Source organism: Hetaerina americana, unplaced genomic scaffold, assembly GCF_022747635.1.
Source record: "Hetaerina americana unplaced genomic scaffold, ioHetAmer1.1.p SCAF_1, whole genome shotgun sequence".
NCBI classification, from domain to species: Eukaryota; Metazoa; Arthropoda; class Insecta; order Odonata; family Calopterygidae; genus Hetaerina; species Hetaerina americana.
The window spans coordinates 78699667-78722168 of record NW_027286069.1 but is presented as its reverse complement, the minus strand read 5'-3'; the positions used below and the strand labels follow the sequence as shown (position 1 = coordinate 78722168).

General features: G+C 36.1%; 1 protein-coding gene across 1 annotated transcript in view; it reads left to right on the top strand.

Annotated features, from left to right (window-relative positions):
• Dys (Dystrophin) overlaps positions 1-22502 on the top strand; it is a 479719-nt gene that overhangs the window by 356039 nt on the left and 101178 nt on the right. The window contains exons 51-52 of the mRNA XM_071591999.1: positions 4857-5068; positions 8975-9129. Of these exons, the coding sequence (XP_071448100.1) occupies positions 4857-5068; positions 8975-9129 (367 nt within the window). The remainder of the gene's footprint in view (positions 1-4856; positions 5069-8974; positions 9130-22502) is intronic.

Genomic DNA, 22502 nt, shown 5'->3' with positions numbered 1-22502 from the left:
AACTCGAACGCTTAGCGATGAAGTTAACCCTGCAGAAAACTCGGAAACTCACGAGAGTCGTGAATGCTTTCAGGAGAATTACCTCCGTATCTAAATACAGGAAAACAAACACAATTAGCGTCAATCCGTGGGCCTCGTGTATCGGGCACTCGAGTAAGGGTTAACAGGTTGGAAAAGTTTGAAAAAACCCGGATGTAGGAAGTGAAGATTGTGACTTATTATGTGACCTTTTTCACGAGGCGAGCAAATGTAGTTTGCATCACTGCTGCTCATCTCGCGTATTTTTTTCCTCTTCATATGAATTTCGCTGAAACGAGTTTGCTTTCATATTTCTCTCTTTGAAACTTGGAAACTGGATCGAGACAGTGGGGTGACGAGCGTGAACTTTGAAAGAGGCAGTTGCGCAATAAATGGTTGAATGCACTCTTTTCACGACAGAAGTACCAATTTATAGAACGGAGTTACGTTCTTTGGTTTACGTACTTTCAAACGACTGCACCTCGTCGACTGTCACCTTTTGTACAGTGTCATCGAAATGTATTTCCTCCGACCGGGATTTTGGGAAGAGTTGGTCGCCTGGTCGAATCTCACAGTGGAAGTTGGTATGTAATGGTGTTTGTGCTGATTGTTATGATAACGTTTCAGAGGGATAAGGTTCTTGGATCACCAATAGTCGATCCTAGGAAATTCGCCACTTTCCATTAGTGTATTTCACCATCAGTCTACTCTTAAATATCATAAATATTCGACTAGGTCATGCCCAAACAGATACCACTTAAAAAGTGTTTCTCGACTGAAAGGTTTATTGTTTGATGGGTATGATATATACGGTAGAAAGAAAACTTGGTGTTTACGTTTTTGCCAAATGGAATACTACCGTTATCAAAAAGCCTGGTCAATGTTTAGTTATGTGAGTTTCCGTATCATTTGCCATGCAAGCACACGGCATAGGAAGTGTTGCTTTCTGTATCAATAATCAGCTCATTTTATCATTCTGGCATATATATTTTTGGCGTGAATATTTTGTTTTGTGAATTTGGCTGTGTAAGACCTACTCATTATCACAAGTAGTGTAAAGATGTGGCGAAATTTTGTAATTACAATTCTACTTTACATTGAAGGTGACATCTGGACATCGAAAAAATTGAATTTTTTCTTTCATTTGCTCATCAAGCATTTTATGAGCTGATGATACTTTGCTTCTCTTTATTACAATAAAAGATACTTTTAAGTCCATATGGTCCTGGCCTGGTAGTGCTGGGGACATGGACAGGGTGTGTATTCACCCACCTGGAATACTCTCATAATTATTGTTGATACTTTTTCATGAAATTCTTTAATATAATAAAAGATATTGTGAAAAATTAATTCCTTTAAAAATTCTAAATTTAATTATATGAGCATTCAAAAATTCTACCGAGTTAAGTCAAAAACTGTGGATTTAATCTAGAACAATTAAGGAAATACCTTTATAGATAAATAAGTATGCTGTATGTCACATGAATTGCCTTAGGTATGATACTGCACAAAAACACCCTGTCATGAACCACTTAGAGAAAGGTTGAGCTTAATTGGGAAAAAGAGCTGGAAGATGTACATACCTCATCCCTTTTTGATTTTTGACTGACCATGATATTTTTGCTGTAGTTCACAAGCCCAATCTGATAGCTCTTCAATACCATAGTCAATTTATAGCGTTTTCATCGTGGATACCTATATAAAAATAATTATTTTACAGTTCCAGATGGTAACATTACAAATAGGAGTTTAATGACCATGAAATTTGGAGTTAAATTACCTTTTAAAGGTTTAAGTGTATTTTATTTTGAATGGAGTTTAATTATATTTTGCTATATGGATTTAATTAAAACTCATTCTATTTAATGCCATAGTATTATGCTAAATGAGCTGATTGATGAGGTGTGAAGAGGAGGAGATATATTGGTCCTCTAATACAAGCTCCCTGGTTGATTTTTAGTCGTCTGCTGTAGCATTTTTACTTTGTTTTGTAGAAACTGCAAGTTTAGATGTCATTAACATCTACATCCTCAGAACATCTTTTCCTATAGGTTCTAAAGTGGCCCGTGTCTACTCACAATTTGAATCGTTTCATCTCATTGTAAAATAAAATATTTTGTTTGTGTGTGTCACCAGATTATTTAACTAAGGATTTAAAATTAAAACTTCTGTAATGTAAAATTAATTCTTTGCTAGTCTCCTGATTATTGGTGAGAATGATCTGTATGATCAAACTCTAAAGTTATAAGACAGTCACTGGACTTAATAGTACCACAATGCATGTATTGTGACATCAGAGAGAGGGGTTACTTAGCCATTGTATATGATTGGTACACTTCTGCAATGGTCTTCTGCACCATTGCCATTAAGTTTTACAACCTTTTTACTTTTCATGTTGATGGTAAAGGAAAATTATCTATGGGACTCTGACATGGGTTTTAATTGGTGGAATTGACAAGTGTACTAATTCTTTTTAGAGTGGGAAAGGACATCAGTCAACCAATAGAATGTAGCAAGTCAAGCAGTCCTCCCAAAATGAAGCAGCATCTTTGGACTTGAGTCATATATGAGCATTGATATTTTTAAAACTGGCATTATTTCCATTTGTAAGATGTCTTTTGGACAAATTCTAATTAATTAATTCACTTGAATAATTGTATCAAACCTGCTTTGGGTGCCGAGAGGAGTGATGTGAAATAGATGGTAAAGTAGGGAATTTTAAATTGGAAATCTCAGAACTCATATTCTGAAGGTTCGTCTTTATTTAGACTAATTTTGAAATCATTTAGTTTGCTTTAAATTTCATCAGTCCCAGACATGTAATAAATTGCAAATATAACTTACAAAATTGGAAATGCTCTTTGAGAGTATTCATATAATTTAAGCAAAATTGTAATGAGGAATATATTAGTAGATTAATACTCATGTTGAATATATTCACATAGATTGGACTTATTCTTGTAACAATACATATATTGCCTGTGTTGAGCCAAGGAGGCTTGTGAAACCTTTGTTAATACCATTGCTAGGAAATATTTTGCACCTTTTTAAATAACAACTGAGATGTTCATCTCACACAGAGAATGTGAGATGAATGACATGTGAGAATTAACTTCTATTTTTTTCATTGTGACCAATGTTTGATTTTAATTTACAGTTAATTTGATAAATGTTTTGTGACTGAAAATACAGCTGACGAGAGATTTCAGTTTTTGTCAGTTGAGTTGACTAATCTGTTAGAATAGCCATTCTTGGATGCTGTTAATGTTTATGTCGTTTGTAATTCAATTTTTATATTTTAAATATAATTCATAGGCCAAATTCTACATCACTGCCTTGGAATTTCCTTACTTAATGACCCTTAGCTATTATATCAGGGATTAAATCATGATGAGGAATATTTTGTGAAGTTACAGCAATGATATTTGGTTGTGAAAAGTTCATTTAATATGGCTAGGTACTGAAATGTACTCATGTTAGTTACTGGTGCTTGATAGTAATTTTTGCAATTACATCCAGAAACCCTAAGTCAAACAGAAAAAGAATTTTGAGCAAGGGTTTTCAACTTTAGTGGAAAACATTTCCAGTTTTTATTCTCTATTTTAAAGCATTGATGTATGGCCACTTCTGTTTCATTTAATTGATTATTGAAGAATATGAGTACTCTGTTGGCCTGATTAAAAAAGTTATTAGGCTCTGCTGGAAACCTATTTGATAGTGTTAATGGAATTATCCATGTTTTTGTATAGGTGTTTGAAGGAGGCTCTATGTATATTTGCTAGGCATTTAATAGTTTTCCAATTTCTATGCATCCTTGATGATTATAGGGCAACAAATATGGGTCTGGAGGCTCTGTCAAATATGCCTGATATTTTTTCTCAATCAGTCCATATCTTCCCCCGGAATGTGTATTTATCCAATAGATAAAGGGCACTAAGTAAGAGTTTGGTATTTATGAACGTAGCAATTTTAAATGAATCTTATATAATTGATTAGTAATAAGGACATCCAAACTAGGAAATATAGTTGAAAACTCACTATGGTTTGAAGTATGTGCAAGTTTATGTACATGTGATTTAATCTTTTCTCTACTTTTCTGTTATTCAGTTACTCAACTCTGACTGGAAATAGTGATTGCCCATCTTGGAAATTTGGTTTGTGTGGTGACTTCTTGTTTGCTTTCTTAACTCAGCGATGACTTCCACACACACATAGAATGAATAGTTTTCTTGCAAGAGTTATGTGTATCACATATTTTATACCTAATAATAATGCTTGGTGCTCACCATTACACATTTTAGAATACTAAATATAGTATTCACTTTTTCACCTTTGAAATGGTTTGGTGTGCAGATGCCAGCATGTTTAGGCAATATTCAAGGCTAGGAGCCATGCTAACAGGGTGGGATGGAATGAGGATGGGCATATTGTCTTTTCTTCCTTAATGGTACATTGTAACTAAGTAATGATAGCTTTCAGAATTTTTAATAATCTCTTCACTAAAGAAAGAATAATTTTTAATTCCATGAAATAACCATTATGTCATTTTTTTCTTGCAAATTACGATTGAACAAAATAAATACAAGTTAACTTGGAAACGGTTTAGTTGATTTGAAGTTGGGGTAAAAATTAATGTATTCTCAGTCAAGCTAATTACATAGCTTTTTTCTGTATGCCATAGTATGCAATTGCTCTAATTTTGAGAAGAAATGGAACTTATTAAAATTGTAATTGCAGGCATTTCAAATAATTTTGTATTCAGTCATACACCTAATGGTCTTAGGTTGTAACCTAGATTTATGTGCATCTTTCATTTACTCTTTCCTTGTACCCTTTAGTGACCAAACTTAGAGAGCACTGGGAGGAAACAAATTCAAAGGTGATGCAGCGCAAGGCACAGCTGGATGCCATGCTGTCTGACAGTCAGCGCTACGAAGCGAAGAGGGCTGAGGTGGAGGCGTGGCTGAGCAGGATGGAGGCAAGACTAGAGAGGATGGGCTCTGTGGGTCACACTGCAGATGTACTGGAAGCCCAACTCAGGGAGCAAAAGGTGAGTGTCTCAATAAGATCATGTAATCAACAAAAGTTCCCTTTTGTTCCACTTATTCTGGCTAAATGTCTCCCATTTGATTTTTTATGTGAAATTCTGCTATTTCACGAGGTTAGATAGATATTTTAGATAGTGAAAATTTGTTACCTGGACTTTATCTCCTTAAAGTTGTAGAGTATAATAATATAATTGAGGACTCTTAGTATTTGTTGTCTCAGGACGTCTTAGGTGCTTGTTTATCAGGAGGGCATTTAAATGATTCTAGTTGCTCAGATTTCAGTTCAAAAAAGTAGAGACTTGCACAATGATACTCTAGCTGTAGCATATTTCTTGTTAATGTTTCTTAGCAAAATGAGGGCTGTATGTGCCATTGGAGATAGAAGCATAGTTTTACTTCTCCTGGGAGTATTGTGTAATGAGTTGGACACTGTAGTTTCCCCAGTGCTTATCATATTTTCTGGCCCATAAGATGCACCTATGTTTAAGATATGCCTTGAATTTTCAGGTTGGAATATGCAAAAAATACGTGGATCAGATGGAAAAGATCAAAATATTTTTAGGTCAACGCAATACAAAGAAATTGAATTGTTACATTAAAAAATTAATAGCTAAACGTTTAACAATGTTTAAAGTATGAAAAGTTATAACCTTTTTGAATACAGCAGTTATTTGTCAAATAGAATAATTTGTAATGTAGGATATTTCAGGAACAAAAACTGGTTGAAAAATTGAATGAAAGAATTAAATTGTGGTGGATATGATGAAATATTAGAGACAGTACCATTAAAATGGAAACAAAAGCCAGCAGTTATCAGTTGAACCTGCAAAATGAATTATTAAATGAAAACTGCATTGGATTTTTTCCACTGAAATAGGATTTACCCGGGTAAGAGAATCTTTTGAAGTAATTGGAAAATGAAATACAAAGAATATCGGATGTGAAACAGAAAAAATAAATGGTCTGGAGTTTTTTAGAGTAGGTCAGAGAGAAAAGGAAGCTAAAATGCCATGAGAAACAGCTGCAAAGGAGAAGTTTTGGAGGGAAATAGATGAAAGGCAAGGAAATAATTGCTGCAGGAGGCAGGGATGAAATTGGAACAAAATTGTTCATTTAAGACTGAAGACTTGATTTCTCCTTTGCACTCTTGTATATATTTATGTATATATAATGCCACTGGTAGACATCATAATTGGAGTGTTTCCCTTTAAATGTCTATCAGAGATCAAAGCCCCTTTGGGTTTTCCACAACGACATCTGTTATCCCTCTAGCAGCCAACGTTGAGTATACTTGGGGAAGAAGATACTGAGGGTGGTAATGTCGCTGAACAAAGGAGGCATGTACATGGGGTAAAACTATTTACAAGCATCAAGGTTGTTTTTAAACCAAAGGAATATCTCTGGCAAAAGCCTGAGAGAATGTCCTCTTTGATACCTGCCATTAAGAGATAAATTCACTGTAGAGGAGCTTGGAGAAGGATAAGTACCACTCTAGGGAATCCTGCTCTGGTAAAAAAATATTTAAAAAAATCCTAATCATTCATGTGAAAAACACAGGAATTCAGGAAAAGGTAAAAGTTAGTGTTGCTTAATTTATAATAGTGAATTGAAAACACTGGTGAACAATATTCATATGTAAGAATTCTGTTGGATGGGAAATAAGATGGGGAAGATATCTGACTTAACTGATTTCTATCACCAAATACCTGAATGTGACTTTATGTTAAAGCATGGCGAAGAGTCAGAGAAAGCATCCAGAGGGACTAAGTTGGTTTCGGATGCATGATAAAATATTAAGTTATATGTGACTACCAAAGCATGGATTAATTAGTTAAATAACTGCTGAGAGCTATTAAATACTTATTTTATCAACTTTTCAAATTCTGAAAAAAATATGCTTTATATTGAGGTTGGAAATGATTTTAATTTGTAAAGAAATGCAGTTTTGATTAGTTTCCATTGTAAGAGACATATCAACAGTTTCTGGGTGCTAACTTAGATTTGAGGAGGATGATACACATTGAAAGCTTGATGGCATAGAAACATAAGCCATTTCAGGAAGTTGTATGAATGCTGTAGGAGTATGTGGGAAGTATTCAACCCATAAAACACTTAGAGAGGGGTAGGCAGTGTTTGAGGGCATTTTGGAAATGTTGGTTTGTCACTAAAATTGTTTTTGAGATCATTGCTATATCTGTATGAACCCAGACATAGTCACTATAAGAACCAGTAGTCTCATCAGTAATTTTTATTTCATGTGTTTTAAGTTATAAAATATTAAGTAGAACATTTTTATTTCTGTTGTTTACAGAAGTTAATAAATTCTTTATGTTTGTGAGAGTCGATAATTAGCTGTAATTAAATAAGAAATTAAGGTTCTATGTTGCTGAAATTTAAGACTTTCTGAATTTGTGGTATAATTTATATGCATTTCAGTAAAATGCTATCAGTCTGTAGCTTGAGGCGATTGGAGGGGTTGTTGGCTGTTGAAGAAAGGTATCCCTTTGGTTACCAGTGACTTGTTAGTTGTAGCACCAATGCATAAGTTTGAGATGAGTTATTCTTGAGCTGAGAGTAGTTGAGTTGTTTTCATTCCATAATATATAGCTATTAATTATGCACCACATTTATGTCATTTATCACCTCAGTTATCTCTCCAAAAGTTTATGACCAAAAGTGGAATATAAAAAATTATATTCTATACATATTTTTATAACCCAACAGATCATGCTTAGCAAATCACCACAAATAATTGTATTAATTGGTTCACTTTGTGATACTTTGGATGTGCTCATGTAGATCCTGTCCTGTAGATTAAAATAATATCTTAAAGTAAGGACCTCTATAATTTTTTTTCACCATTTACAAATTAATATTTTACTCTGTGTAACAGCTATCTTTTTTATTTTTGTGCTGTGTAAGGTGTTTTGCCTTATTCCATGCACACCGATAGTTTTGGGTACATACTTCGAAGAAGCTAGATGATTTGCATCAATAATTGAATGACCTATAGGAAAATATTTAGTTTACAAAGAAGTAGCAAGATAAAAAACTTCATCATCACCAGCTGTGATTGAGTTCTTTTGTTGTCTCTTCACTTCCTCTGTTGGTTGAATGAATTAACTCAACGTTTCCCCATAAAATATTTATTCAAATGACCTAGATTTCAATGTATTGCATTATCTTCAGGTTGATGTACAGGATTTTCTTTGTATACACTTGAAAATGATGCTATGCTATGAAACCTAGGTCATTTGAATAAATATTTTGTGTGGAAATATTGAGTGTTTTCTTTGAGTCATGGATCAATTCCACAAAGTAACGCTAGATACTACATTGTATATTTCTGCTGAGTTCATTGAAATCTGTTGCCTTAGTGAAAAAATAAGATTGAACTCTGGATCATGCTGGGTAAAGGAGTCTGAAAATCGAATTGCTGCCTGAATTGGAAAACCAATAGGTACTGAAAAAGAATGCATTACGTTCACTCTTCATGGTTAAATGGCCCAACCAACTTCATATCTCAGGTCTACGATATGAAAGTAATTAAGTACAAAGGAAATGGAAGGACAATGAAAAATAATTTAAGAGGAGGCATTAGAATGTTAACTATGTTGCACATTTAATTTGCTGTTTATAATTAAACAAAATCCAATTATTATTTGTTATATGTTTTTATTACTAATTTAATTATGTAATGCGGAAATATCAAAGGGGCTGTGAAAGTGCCAAATTTTTTGTCTCTCTTGTTCTACTCCACGTTTTACTTCTCTTAAGTTATATTATTTAAACCCTTTAAAAGAGGGTTCATACTGTTAGAGGTTTTATCGGTTGTCTTTATCAGTGAATATTCATCATGTAAATATGCATAAAATTCTCCGATTCATTAGTTAATTTTTTCTTTCCAGTCATTCCATGCTGAACTTCATCAGTACAAACAGCACATAGAAATTTTTCAGCATTTGACCCAAAAGTTGATTGCTGTGTACCAGCAAGACGATACCACCATGGTGAAGAGGATGACAGAACAGGTCAATGTGCGATATGGAAATTTAAATACCAGGTAAATAAAGTTATCTTTCTAAAGTTTGCACTGATTAAATATGCCAATCACACTTGGTGTTTTGATTTGGTAACAGATTTTAAATTTTAGATTGTGATTGTTAGAGGCATTTCTGTGTCATAATGAACCAATCACTTGCTTCAATCATGTTGAATACTGTATGTCTGATCTGACAGACCATTCCTGTGGAGGGACAGAAGTGATCATCAGTGGCCTAAATTGGTGAGGTGTGATCTGCCTAGTTTCAAATTTTACAGATCACAATGAGTTCTCAGATATTTCAGGAGTTTGAAATATCTGTGGATATTTCATCTTAATGTAGTGTGATTTGCTGTTCTTGGGCTCAGAACAAGTTTCAAATGAAGAAAAAATTTATTCCTCATATATACTCATTGGAGATAGTTTAAATGCTATCCACTGAAAAATAAAGAAGGAAGTCTGATAGAGTGGAATGAGACATGGTTGGAAGAGAGAAATTAGTGTGGGCATATATTTTTCTATGCACATTGCGAGAATATCAACTTGATTATAGAGATAATCTGTGAATGTACGAGGGTCATCCGGAAAGTAGTACCCGTTCGTGCCGCATGAAGTGCTGACGACGCGAGTAGCCGCTGGACGAGGTCAGATAGCTTCAGTGGCTTGTCTGCCTTCTCTGAGCCAAGTTGCGTGACGCTAGCATTGCCTGTGTTGTTTCTGTGATTGTTTACAATGTTTAAAAAAATTGAGAACGCCGCCAGTTGTGAAGTGAGGGCAGTGATTAAATTCCTCAATGCAAGAAACGTTCGCCCATGTGATATTCATCGCCAATTAAAGGAGGTGTATGGAGACAATGTAATGGACGAGTCGTCTGTTCGGCGGTGGTGTCGCAACTTCAACATGGGGAGGGGGAACACACACGACGATGAGCGTTCGGGGAGACCGTCTGTCATTACAGACCAACTGGTGAGCTCAGTTGACGAATTCGTGAGGAACGATCGGCGCGTCACAATTGATGACATCTGTGAGCATTTTCCCAATGTTTCTCGAACAATTGTTCATGAAATTGTTAAACACCATCTGCATTATGCAAAAATTTGTGCAAGATGGGTCCCTCGCGTATCTCAATGAGCTGGCGGCGAAGGACTATGCAGCAGGAATACAGAAACTTGTCACACGTTATGACAAATGCCTTAATTTGCTTGGAGATTATGTTGAGAAGTAGTTTAAAGTATCCTCTTTCAAATAAAATTTTTTATGTTTGTTAATATTTACTTTTGTGTCTTTATTTCACGAACGGGTACTACTTTCCGGATGACCCTCGTAGAATGTTTTAGTCTATTAACCTAGATTGGGATATTTGATTTTATCATCTTTGCATTGGTTTTAGGAAAAACATTGTTTTTGAGGCATGTAATTAAATCATTCCTGCTCATTTTTATTTAGATATGGTTGTATTGCCATGAAAATGGGCATTTACATAACATGTATATCTGCAAAATCTCTGAGAATATTCAGCGACCCCTCCATTAATCCCTTACTTTTTCTTAGCTTTCCGCTTAGAGTAATAATAAGGCCACAGCAAGCTCAAAAACTCCATTTATAAGGTTCTGAGGCTTGTATTTACTACCCTAAAATCTTATTTATTTGTTTCTACATCAGGTTTATTCTAATTGCCATTTTCAACTGATATTCTCACAGCTTAGTGCTCAATGGATGAAGTATGTATGTACATTCAATCCAATTTTAATGAGTATGTATAACATGAGATTTTGACTCAGATTGAGCCCCATATGATCTACTATACTGGTTTCCTCTCTAATATGAAGTATTGCACTGACAGATTTGGTTTTGTAAGGACAAATTTGATGGGGAATTCACTTGTGTGCGGTAAGCAGAAGTGTGTGTTAAAAATTAGCTTCTGCTATGTTGTGCTATTATATTTTGTGTTGAAACTAGCTAACCAAAAAGTAGATATGGGTGACAAAAGGTTCCTCTCATTAATGGTTGGGAAGGTTTCTTAGCTTGAAGTAATTAATTAATTGAAATGGTTTATTAAAAAGCCTCCTAGTTGAAACATTTACTATGCATGCTCTGATATAAAAAAATAAAGTCCTATGACAATGGGCATCTTGTATAACTTTTGAGGTTTTGATTTCGTTCTCTTAACAAAATGATAAGAACGGTATAGTTTCAGCCTTAGCTTTGTGGAAACTTTCCATACTGGTGAGAAATGATAATTAATAATTGTGATTTTCACTAAATTATTTTTATTCACACAACCCAGGTCTCAATTTTTCTTGTAAACTTCAGGTCACATAAATGAAATTTATATTTTTCGTTGGGTATTGAAAATATTTTCATAAGAGGTATCCCTTGAGTGTTATAATAACAATATTCTTTATGTATTTGACATAGTACCAGTTATGATGAATGTCATCAACACAATATACAATAAAATATAAATATGTAAAAAATATTTTCAAATACACATGTAATGCGTTAAAAGAAATATACTTGTAGATTTAAATTGAAACTTGAGAAATCCAGGTCAAAATATTCATCTAGAAAATACGAAGGTCTGAACTATTTCTATAAGACCAGTCTAAATATTCTTTTGCCAACATTTTTGATGGAATTTGGCTGCATGTTGTAACAAATGAGACACCACTCAAATTTATATTTGCTAGACCACATCTGGGAATATCTCATGTATATTTAGTCTCAGTTTTGTGATTGTGTGTGTAAGATCATTGAAGTAGATATTTATGAAGGATGAGAAGGATAATGCTTGGATCTGATGATACCACATTTATTTAGTAAAGCCTCATGGCTAGAAGTGCCGGCGAACAGGTAGTGCCACACTTAATGCGATACAAAAAACATCTGAATGTCTGACCCCGCTGGTATATGGAGCTTAAGAATTAATAATATACTACACTCTCTCTTAATGATTTGGCTCCATCCTCAAACCTCTCACGTACAAATTGTGCTTTGACACACCAAGTTCCTTAGTTGGTATGTCTGCAGGCATGGAATCTGTAGGTAGATACAAAAGCTCATCTGATTATATTGCACAAGGTCCCTGATGAAGTGGTGGCAAATTTCTATGTGCTTAGACCAACCATGAAAGATAGGGTTACATGCTAGCTTCTGAGCACCCTGATTATCATTGTACAGAACAGTAGGTTTTTCCATTGTGAACCACTCTGAGAGGAAACCTTGGAAATAAATGGCCTCCTTGGTTGCCTCTGCCATCCCAATGTACTTAGCCTCTGTGCTTGACATAGCCACAGTTCTCTGTTTCTTGGACTCCTCTGATACAGCAGCACCCGCTAACTTGAAAACAAATCCAGTATATGACCTTCTGTATTTCATGTCATTTCCCCAGTCTGTCCCAATAAAACCGTGCACATCCATGCCACTCCTTCTAAATACAAGAGAGTTATTAACAGTACCGTTTAGGTATCTTAGTACCCTTGTCGCACTTTTCCAGTGATGCTCACTGTAGTTGGAATTGAACTGACTTAACAAGCTGACAGCATGTGAAATGTCAGGCCTACTACATACAGGCCTACTACTGTACAGCTAAGTACATTAATGAGCCCAGTGGACACCGATATGGCAAATGAGAAAATTTATTGACATTATCATTATTCCGATCATTTGTATGCAATTTACAACTCACATCCATGAGAGTACTCGCAGGTTTACACTCACTCATTCCAAATTTGAATAACAATTGTTCAATATAGGGTTTCTGGTCGTGATAAATCTCTCCCTAACTTTTATCTCGCAAAATTATTACTCCTAGACATTAATTGACTTTACCCAAATCTCTACGCTTAAACTTAGTCATAAGTTAAGCCTTAAGTCCATCTTTCTCCAATTTGTCAATGGAAAAGATTACAATATCATCTACATACAGTACATTGAGATCACAATTAAGCTTCCCTACTAACTTTCATATAGGCACAGGGTTTGATTTATCATAGCCAATCTCAATCAGTGCATTATGAAATTCCTGAAACTTGGACATAACCTCACTTTTTGATTTAAGAAAGTAGCCATAAGTCTTTCTTGTCTTATCATCAATGAAGTTCAAGAGATACTGAGCACCATTCCATGAATTTTCACTCACAGGTCCGCACAAATCAGAATGGACAAGCCCTGACTTTTCTTGTACTTGCTTAGCCTTAATTTTACTAAAATATTGCCTTGTTTGCTTTCCTTTTAAGCAAGAAATACAAGATTTTTCGTCTCCCCCCACAAAAGAAATATCTGTAGCCAAACCATTTTTCAGCTATCTCATGTAATATCTACTCAAGTGATCCAACCTTCTGTGCCATAATTCTTGGCTATCCTTCATAGATGCTATGTTGGCCATCTCTGTCATGCCACCAAGCCTGTAAATTCCTCCGACCTCTGTTGCCGTCACTTTTACATTGCCCTGAATTTTACAGTCTGTGATAAATCTGACAACCTGATGCCTTTAAAACAACAACCATCCCTTTTTGGCCATAGCACTAACAGGTAACAAGTTGCTTGATAAATTGGGGACATGAACAACAATCTTAATCAGTCTTTTACCTTTGTTATGATTTACTCTAATGTTAGCATGACTTTTATTGCTATGCAGGCTTTCACCATTTGCACCCAGAATTTCTTTGTTCATACACTCATCATAGTTCTCTGGCCAATCCATGCAATGGTTATGTGTTTGGTCGCCCCAGAGTCTATGTACCAACTACCAGTGTGCATATTAGCTGACAATGCGGTAAACAACAACCAACCTGTTCCTTTGGAATGAGAATTAGGCTGTTTCCTTGGACAGTCTTTAGCCTTATGACCAACTTCATCGCACTCAATACACTTAAAACTTTACTTATATTGGCTCTCCTTGAACTTATTATGAGTGGTTGTGCCAGGTGCTTTCTTGCCTTGAGTACTAGACAACCATGTCACATATTTGGAGTGACATTTTTTCTCAGATGACTGCTTGACATCCTCCTTCGGCAGTTTCCCTTTCATGAAGTCTCTGGTTATCTGTGCACCACAACTCTCCAATGCCATTACCATCGGGTCATAATCTGATGGCAGACCACTCAGCATGATGACCCTAACAAATTCGTCATCTATGGGGTTATCTATTAGCCAACTGTTGCCATAATGACATCTATGTTACATAGGATTCCATACTCTCATGGTGGTCCAATTTCTCCACGAACTGTCTTCTCAGCAATCCAAGCCTTCTGGTGAGCCTCTTGTCTTCATACGCTGCTTTAAGGCTATCCCAAGCTTCCTTAGAAGTTTTCGATGATAATGAATCAAGCAGTGTGGTATGATCCTGAGGTAAATTTTTGCTCTTGCCCTCTGGTCTTTCTTGCTTTTGCTCTCGGGAATAATCAATAACTGAACACAATCCCACAGGTCTTCGTGTACCAAGTAGAGCTCCATCAGGAACTTCCAGTTATTATAATTACTGTATAATTACCCTGAACCTTTTCAATTACAGGCAGAGAGCCTGATTTAACTACACTCAAAGACATGACACTAGTTGTGCTTAAACATAAAAGTTTATCGAGTTATTCACTTGCTTGGGCCCATAACCTATTAATTATGAAGGACGAGAAGGATAATGCTTTGATCTGATAATAGCACGTTTATTTAGTAAAACCTCATGACCGGAAGTGCCAGCGAACATGTAGTGCCACACTAACCACAATACAAAAAAAAACATCTGAATGTCAGATTCCACTCATATATGGGGCCTAATATTTAATAATATACCACAATATTAATGTTTTCCTTAATGTAAAATGGAGAATAAAATAAAAAAAACTATAAATGGTCATAATTCTTTTGCCAAAAAAGATAAGTCTACAATGTTCAAGAGGACCTGAGTAAGGCAACTCTGACCACTGTTTTCTGAATAAAAAGTAACAGAAGAAATTTCTGGTGTTTTCCTGGCATATTTTGTAGATGAAATCATCTCCGGTTGTCTCTTCTATCTTTGCCAGTGATTTGATGAACAACTCACTCATTGTCTTCATGGCAACATTGATTCACTACACCTACTCCTTCCCTCCTCCCATAGAGTACTTATTCAAATGCTCCAATTCCAAATAGGACAAGCTGTTTCCTTAAGAAATCCTCTTCTCCGGTTCTTTGGTCTTTTGGCAAATAAATTTGACTGCAAGGTCGGTTCAAAAACTTACTGAACATTTTTATTACAAATAAAAATTTTACTGACAAATTATTGGTCCGGGTCCCCTTCAAAGGAGTCTTCTCCCCAACGTATACACTTATCACAACAGTGTCTCCACTTTTTGAAACAGTCCTTGAACACTTCTTCCGGAATGCTCATAAGCTCCTCCGTTGAATATTTCTCTTTTTCTAGAATAGTGGCAACTTTTTTTCCTTTGAGTGGGGTTTTTAGTTTAGGGAACAGGAAAAGTCACATGGGGCCAGGTCTGGTGAGTAGGGTGTGGGGGGAAGCACAGCGGTCTTGTTTTTGGCTAAAAACTCACAAGTTCCAAGAGACCAATGAGCAGGTGCATTATTATGGTGAAAGAAACCACTCGCCACTTAGGATATTTTTGCCTGATTCTCTTTATTAGGCATTTCATAACCACCTGGTGGTACTCTGTGTTGACTGTCTGTCCTTAGATAGGTATCCGTGATGCACAACCCCAAATGCATAAAAAAAAGTTAACATCACCATGACATTCAAGCGAACTTGTCCATTCTTTTTTGGGGTTGTTTTACCTATACATTGTGAAAATTGCACTTTTGTTTATGTCATATCCATGAAAACATGATGTTGTTTCCTGTCTGCTGTCATCAAGTCAGGCCCAAATTTGGTGGTGATTCAATGCATTCTCAACTTTTCAGTCAGGATTTCATAGCATGAACAAATTGAGATGCCACACTCTTCTGCAAGTTCCCTGACAGTCCAAGAACGATTTGCATGAATGAGATCTTTCGCTTTCTTGATGTCGGGGTCATCAGTCAAAGTTAATGTTCTTTTGGAGTGGGTCATCTTCCCCTAATTGCTACTGCTTTTTAAACTCGGTAAACCTTTCGTAACTTGCAGTGCATTTCATAGCATCCTCATCATAAGCCTTGATAATCAACTGGAAAGTTTCCGTGAAGGGTTTACAGAGTTTCACGGAGAATTCCTCGGAACAACATTGCTCCTTCAAAGAGCTCCTCATTTCCTTGTATCCCTTTTTTGCCGCACTCCACTAACACCCCTTTACGTAAACAGCTGTAATTTATCAACGAAGCAAGATATCAACAAAGTGGTTTAAGGCTGTAATTGTGGAAGTTTCTGTGGAGACAACACCTCCAAGTAGATAAAAAAATAGCCATCTGTAGGTGTGCTATTCAAAAAGTTCGGGAACCTTTCAAACAGGTCTTGTATGTATCCTCTGCCCATGGGTCAAGTGCTTTCTGATTGTTTGGTAGAATGTTCCTCACTTTTCATATCCTAATTGGCTGTCCATTTCTTCTAATTCCTTGGATACATATCTGAATAGGTTTCCATGTATTCCTGAGTTGGTAACCAAAACACCTATTGAAATGATTGCTGTGAAGCTAGAACTCATTGAACAGCCTCCTTTGTCAGTAGGTCCCAATAATCTTGTGAGTGACCAAGTAGTTTTGCCTTGTCCCATATAATCATAGGATCACTATTAATACCATGCTTTTCAGCTGCTAACTAAAGCAGTTCTCCCAATCTGAGGTGCTCCTGGTGTTCCTTCAATAAGCAGACAGAGAAGTCTTGACAAAGGTGTATGGGAGGCACCTTAAATTGGGACACCTGCTTAAGTCAGCAGCAACATCACTTGAATTTTAGAATAGACTGTCCAAAGGCATCACCCAGGTTTAGAATGTGGGACCCTTTGGTCTGTTGCCAATCCTTGCTACACCCAAAAGTCTGACAGTACTACACAAGCAGCTAGAACATATTAAAATGCCATGAACATGATTTTGCTCAGCACATTACTTAATCTAAAGAGGTAGCCAGTTCTCACTATTATGTTCTAGTAAAATGATTTCCCTTATTTTAATATCATGAAATCCCTGGTTTTACTTCAAATTTTGTCCTGATAGGTTTTCTACAGATGATTCAAATATATTTTGTATTTATTGGCATGAGAATAGTGGATTTACTCTGTTCCATAAATTAGAAGCTTTCATACACAGTTGTTCTTAATATTTTCATATGGTGACTTATAGTCCAACATTTTTTAAATCTTAATTATTAAAGCGTTCAGTGCCCACCAGTGAATGTGATATGTGCAATTACGTTAGTGCCAATCATTGTCACTGTATTCAGACATTTTTTACATGACGCAAATAAAATTAGGCACATTATAACCAGTTTCATTCAAAAGTTTTAATTTTACTTTTAAACTAGTAATCAATGCGAGTTATGTCATCAATATTTAATTTTTTCCAATTGACAGTAAATATGAGTTGTTTTGTAAAATATAATTCATGTCAACTAGTAAACTCATCATAGACTTAATGAGCATGCAAAATACTATTATTGGGAAGTCTATCATTTCAGGTATGTTTTGGATGAACAAGTAATGAGAACTGATACATTCTTAGCCTCTCATAAGAAAACACAATCTGACACCCTGAACGACAATAAACCCTTCATCAACTTCTTCATTCTAACTAACATGCCCATCCCTCTCCTCTCCCTACTTCACCTCCCCAATGTTATCTCCTTCATCCCTTCTACATCTCATCACCCATCAAAATTCTCTTCATCCACCTTTCCTGCCTCTTTTGGATTTCTCCCAACAACCCACTCTCTCCTCCTCTGCCATGCTTAGCTCTGCCTCATTTGTTTTTTTTTGATATGTCACACCTTTTTCATCCTTCTCCAGACCTACATTTCAGTAGCCATCTTTCCAATCTATACCTCTCATCTTGCTTCAATGACCACGTTTTTGTGTTGTACAAAATCATAGTTCATAGCAAAATTTTCACTAATATTTTCTTAACACCCTTACTCAATGTCCCTGTCATCAATTTCCTCATCCTTGGGAAAGTGTCTTTGCCTAGTGCCATTCTTCTTATACAAGCTCGTGTCTATACTAATATGGCCATCCTGGTTGAAAGTACTGCCTAGATAGGTTAGCCATTTCACCTGCTCTAGTTTTTGCCCTCTTTTTTTAATACTTAACATACTCGTTCTCGAAATCCTCATAATCTTTGTTTCATTTACATTAATTCTCAAATATTGTCTCATTGATTTTTCAATTCCCTTGGAAATGATTTTAATCCCTTAGAAAACTGGCTAACTAAGGCTTGATCATCTGTAAATCTAACTGATTTTATCAATTCTCCACCAATTTTATCCCTATCTCCAGTTCTTCCTATGTCTCTTTCACCATTTCCTCTCTCATAAATGCAATGCATTTGCCCATATTAACTCTTCTTCTTTTGGGTTTTCCTAAACCCTTAAGCAGATTCATAAATCCTTTGGGGATGTTATCAATCCCCACAGCCTTGTTTTTTTTCAGTTCCATTAATACTGTATTTTCTTGCAATTAAGTTCTCCTTGGCTTAAGATATCCCAAACTATGTCATAATACAAGAATTGTATAAAAAGTATCGGGAAAAGTTTCGGTTTCGGTTATCAGATTCTGGAAGGTCCTTATGGGTAAACTTTTTTCATGGCACTTAAGGTCCCATAGTGATGTTCTTTAAGGAAGGATTTCACTTTTGGGAATAGGAAATAGCCTGCTGGTGCCACATTGGGACTGTAGGGGGGTTGGGGAATTATTGCGATGTCGTTTTTCATCAGGTAGTCAGTTACCTTGGAGCCTCCAGCACTCAAGACCTTAAGGACAAGTTTAGAGCATGTCTTTCACGTCACCAAATTTTCAGTGATAATGGTGTGGACTGTCATCTTATCAGTGCCAATATGATCTGCGATCATGTGCACACTTAAACTATGGTCTTAATTCAGCACTTCATGCGCACCTTGCATGTTGTAGTTGGTTGTTTACATCGATGGCCGTTTCGCGTGGGGCTAATCCTCAACACTCTCTCAGCCATCTTTGTTTCCGATACTTTTTATGCAAACCTTGTATATTTCTATTCCTAGCCTTTTGACCTTATATCTTTATCATATATGTAGATCCCTAATCCCCAATAAATTAGTATATTTTATCATTTTCCTTTGTCGTTCCTAATATGGCCCTAGTATGGCCAATATGACATAGTATGCTCAGTCATTGAGGCACATTTAAATTACACTGCTTGCTATGCAAATTTAAATTGACAGTGAATCATCTCGTGCAGTGGTTGAATTTTGTGTGAAGGATAGCAATCTGGACAGGAATTTGAATAATCAGATCAACGGATAAATTATAAAAATCCACTGGATCTGTGCTTCAAAGGTCAGTTATTTTTGGTTTTCCACTGATATTCATATGTAAAAGTATTAATGGGAATTTTTTAATATCCCCTATGGAAACAGCACTCCACTTATGCAGCCTGCCTTTAGTCAGTGCCTGATTTTCTCTATTTTTTCTTTTAATAGATCTTGATTAGCAGAATAATTAATAAAATGCTAATTTAGTGTTGACATGAAGTTCTTTTTTTCTACTATTCCAGACTGGTCAGTGGAAATACTTACCTTATAAACCTGTGTATAGGTCGATATTTAAATAAAAAATTTAAATTAAAAATTCAAGGGTTAAGCTATACACAAGGGAGGTATTTATAGAAAGTTCAAAGAAAGATGTTATTTTAGATAAGAGTTAAACTTATATAAGTTCATATTCTGAAATGTATTGCCATTACTGCCAAATAATGTCACTGTTAAGACTTTTCTTACTGATAAAGTAACTACTGACTGCTTGTGGCAGGACTGCAGTGTAAGCAAACAATTACAGCATTATCACTCGACATTCTGATTTAAGGCATTAATGGCAGCCTTTTTGGAAAATTATGGAATGCACTCACAAACTAGATATTGCCAATAATGGTCAATGGATTGAAAGAATTGAAATAAATATTGATTATTAATTACTTGATAGCCATCATAATTTACTATATCATTTACATTTTCAGCTAATGTCAATGATGGGAGGGCAAAAAAGAAACTTTACACTTCCACAATAAAAATTTAATATTTCACGACCATGGTTTCGATGCTGCGCATCATCATCAGGTAACATGCATCAATAAATTGAGTAGCTTCAGGCGTGATGTGGTGGAAGTCGAACATAATGAATAACTGATTGAAGCACTTTTCCACTTGATAAAGTGGAAAAGTCTTATGAAGATAAAGTCTTATCAAGTGGAAAAGTGCTTCAATCAGTTATTCAATATGCATCAACTTTGTATCAACTTATATAGTCTGGCTCCAATGGGAGAGTAAGGTAGGGGGAGTGAGGGAGAGGGGGTAAGTTGAGTGCAGGTGCAGCAACCTATTAGTGGGCTGGGGGAGGAGAAGGGCATGTATTGGTAGGCCACTGGCTCAAATTTGCAAAAGGTTATGTTAATTAAATGATCATTAAATGAAGAACCCAATGTAACACTCCACCGTTCTTAGAAATAGCGGTGGAAAAAACACATTGTGTTCTACATTTAATTAGGGGGGTGTTTGTCTACAATGGTTTGACCTTTATTGAGGGACGGTTGCTGATCATCACTGCTTTGGTGGGGGTGGGGTTGGTGCGGAAAGATATTGGAGTCTTTAAAGAATTGTAGCTCAATTGTGCGGACTGCAACGCCATCTATATTGGACAGACAGGAAGGACATTCAATATTAGAATTAAAAAACACCGTTCATGCTTCACAAAGAAAGACAGCGGATCCCAATTTGCCAAACACCTCCTTGATAAAAATCACACCAGTAACTTCACAGCAGACATTCTTCACATTGAAATGAAAGGATGCAGGTTGAATGCTTTGGACGAGGTGGAAATTCGGCAATCCCTTCAGTCTGACAGGTTTGAGGTGGTTAATGAAACATTATACCTCTCCCGTTCCCCCCTTCTAAAATTCTTAAAAGACTCGTATATCTTTCTGCATCAACCATACCCACATCAAGGCAGTGATGATCATCGACCATCCCTTAATAAAGGTCAAACCACTGTAGACAAACACCCCCTCCCAAGTAAATGTAGAGCACAATGTGTTTTTTTGTCCGCCACCATTTCTAAGAAGGGTAGAGTGTTACTTACTTAATATTTTTATTGTGGAAGTGTAAAGTTTATTTTTTTACCCTCATCATGAAGGAATTCCACAAAGTCAAACCTGAAACTGTTATGTTTATCAATGATGAGAGTTTAACTCTTTATGCATGGAGATGAGACCATATTATTTAAGTGCAAAATGAATTGAAATCCTTCAAATTCACCGTCAGAGATATCAATTCTAAATAACTCAAACCTGTCCTTTCCTGAAATGTTTATATCATGCCTTTATACATGGTCCATTATGAAAGTAATGCCCATGATTTTATTCTAATGCGACTATCCATGGCAGCATGGTAAAACTGGTCCAGAAATGTGTTGTGGAGTCTGCCCTCCCAACAAAGCTGGTCACCAGTTTGTTCCAATTAGTCTGAGTGGAAAGATGTGCCCTCGCATGAAGTGTGCTTTTCGACCTTGTAACACATTACTAACTTCCTGGCCAGGAGCACTAACCTGGTGGTCCCCCAGCCCCCTTACAGTCCCCTCTTGGCTCCGTGCAACTTTTTAATGTTTTCCCAACTGAAGAGAGAGCTGAAAGGAAAGAATTAGGATGCTGTGGAAAACATCCAAAAGCATGTTACGTCGTTCCTGAAAGACATCCCCATCGAGGAGTTTCAGGGTGCCTTCCAGGCATGGCAGACACGTATCCGCAAGTGTATTGATGCAGGGAGAGAGTATTTGGAAGAATTTTAAGCATTTGTACAAGTACGATCAATAAATCTACTTTGCCCAGAGAATGCGCATTACTTTTATAATGAACCCTGTAAGTCATCATGTTAATTGACAGGAATAAGCTCATTATCAGACTCATTATCCCACAGTAGATCATCTTCTTACCCATCTCTTCAATTGGATTAACTGTATATCTTTAAAGATTTAATGATATTTTCAGTTAATGCTTCTTCTCAAGCCAGCGGAAGTCATTTGCGCAATGTCGTGATTGCAGGAGCTTTTATGGCACCCTCCTTAAGTGAATATTTTCTCTCCAGTAATTCCACGTCATTCATTCATTCCACTTTTTTCTCATATTGTATTTAGATGGCCTCTTAAGAGATAAATCCAATGGCTGTTCAATAGTATTACGCTGCTGGAAATCACTGAAATGTCTTTTCATTTGGCAACCTAATATCTTTTATTACCCTTCCATGCATGGGACATATC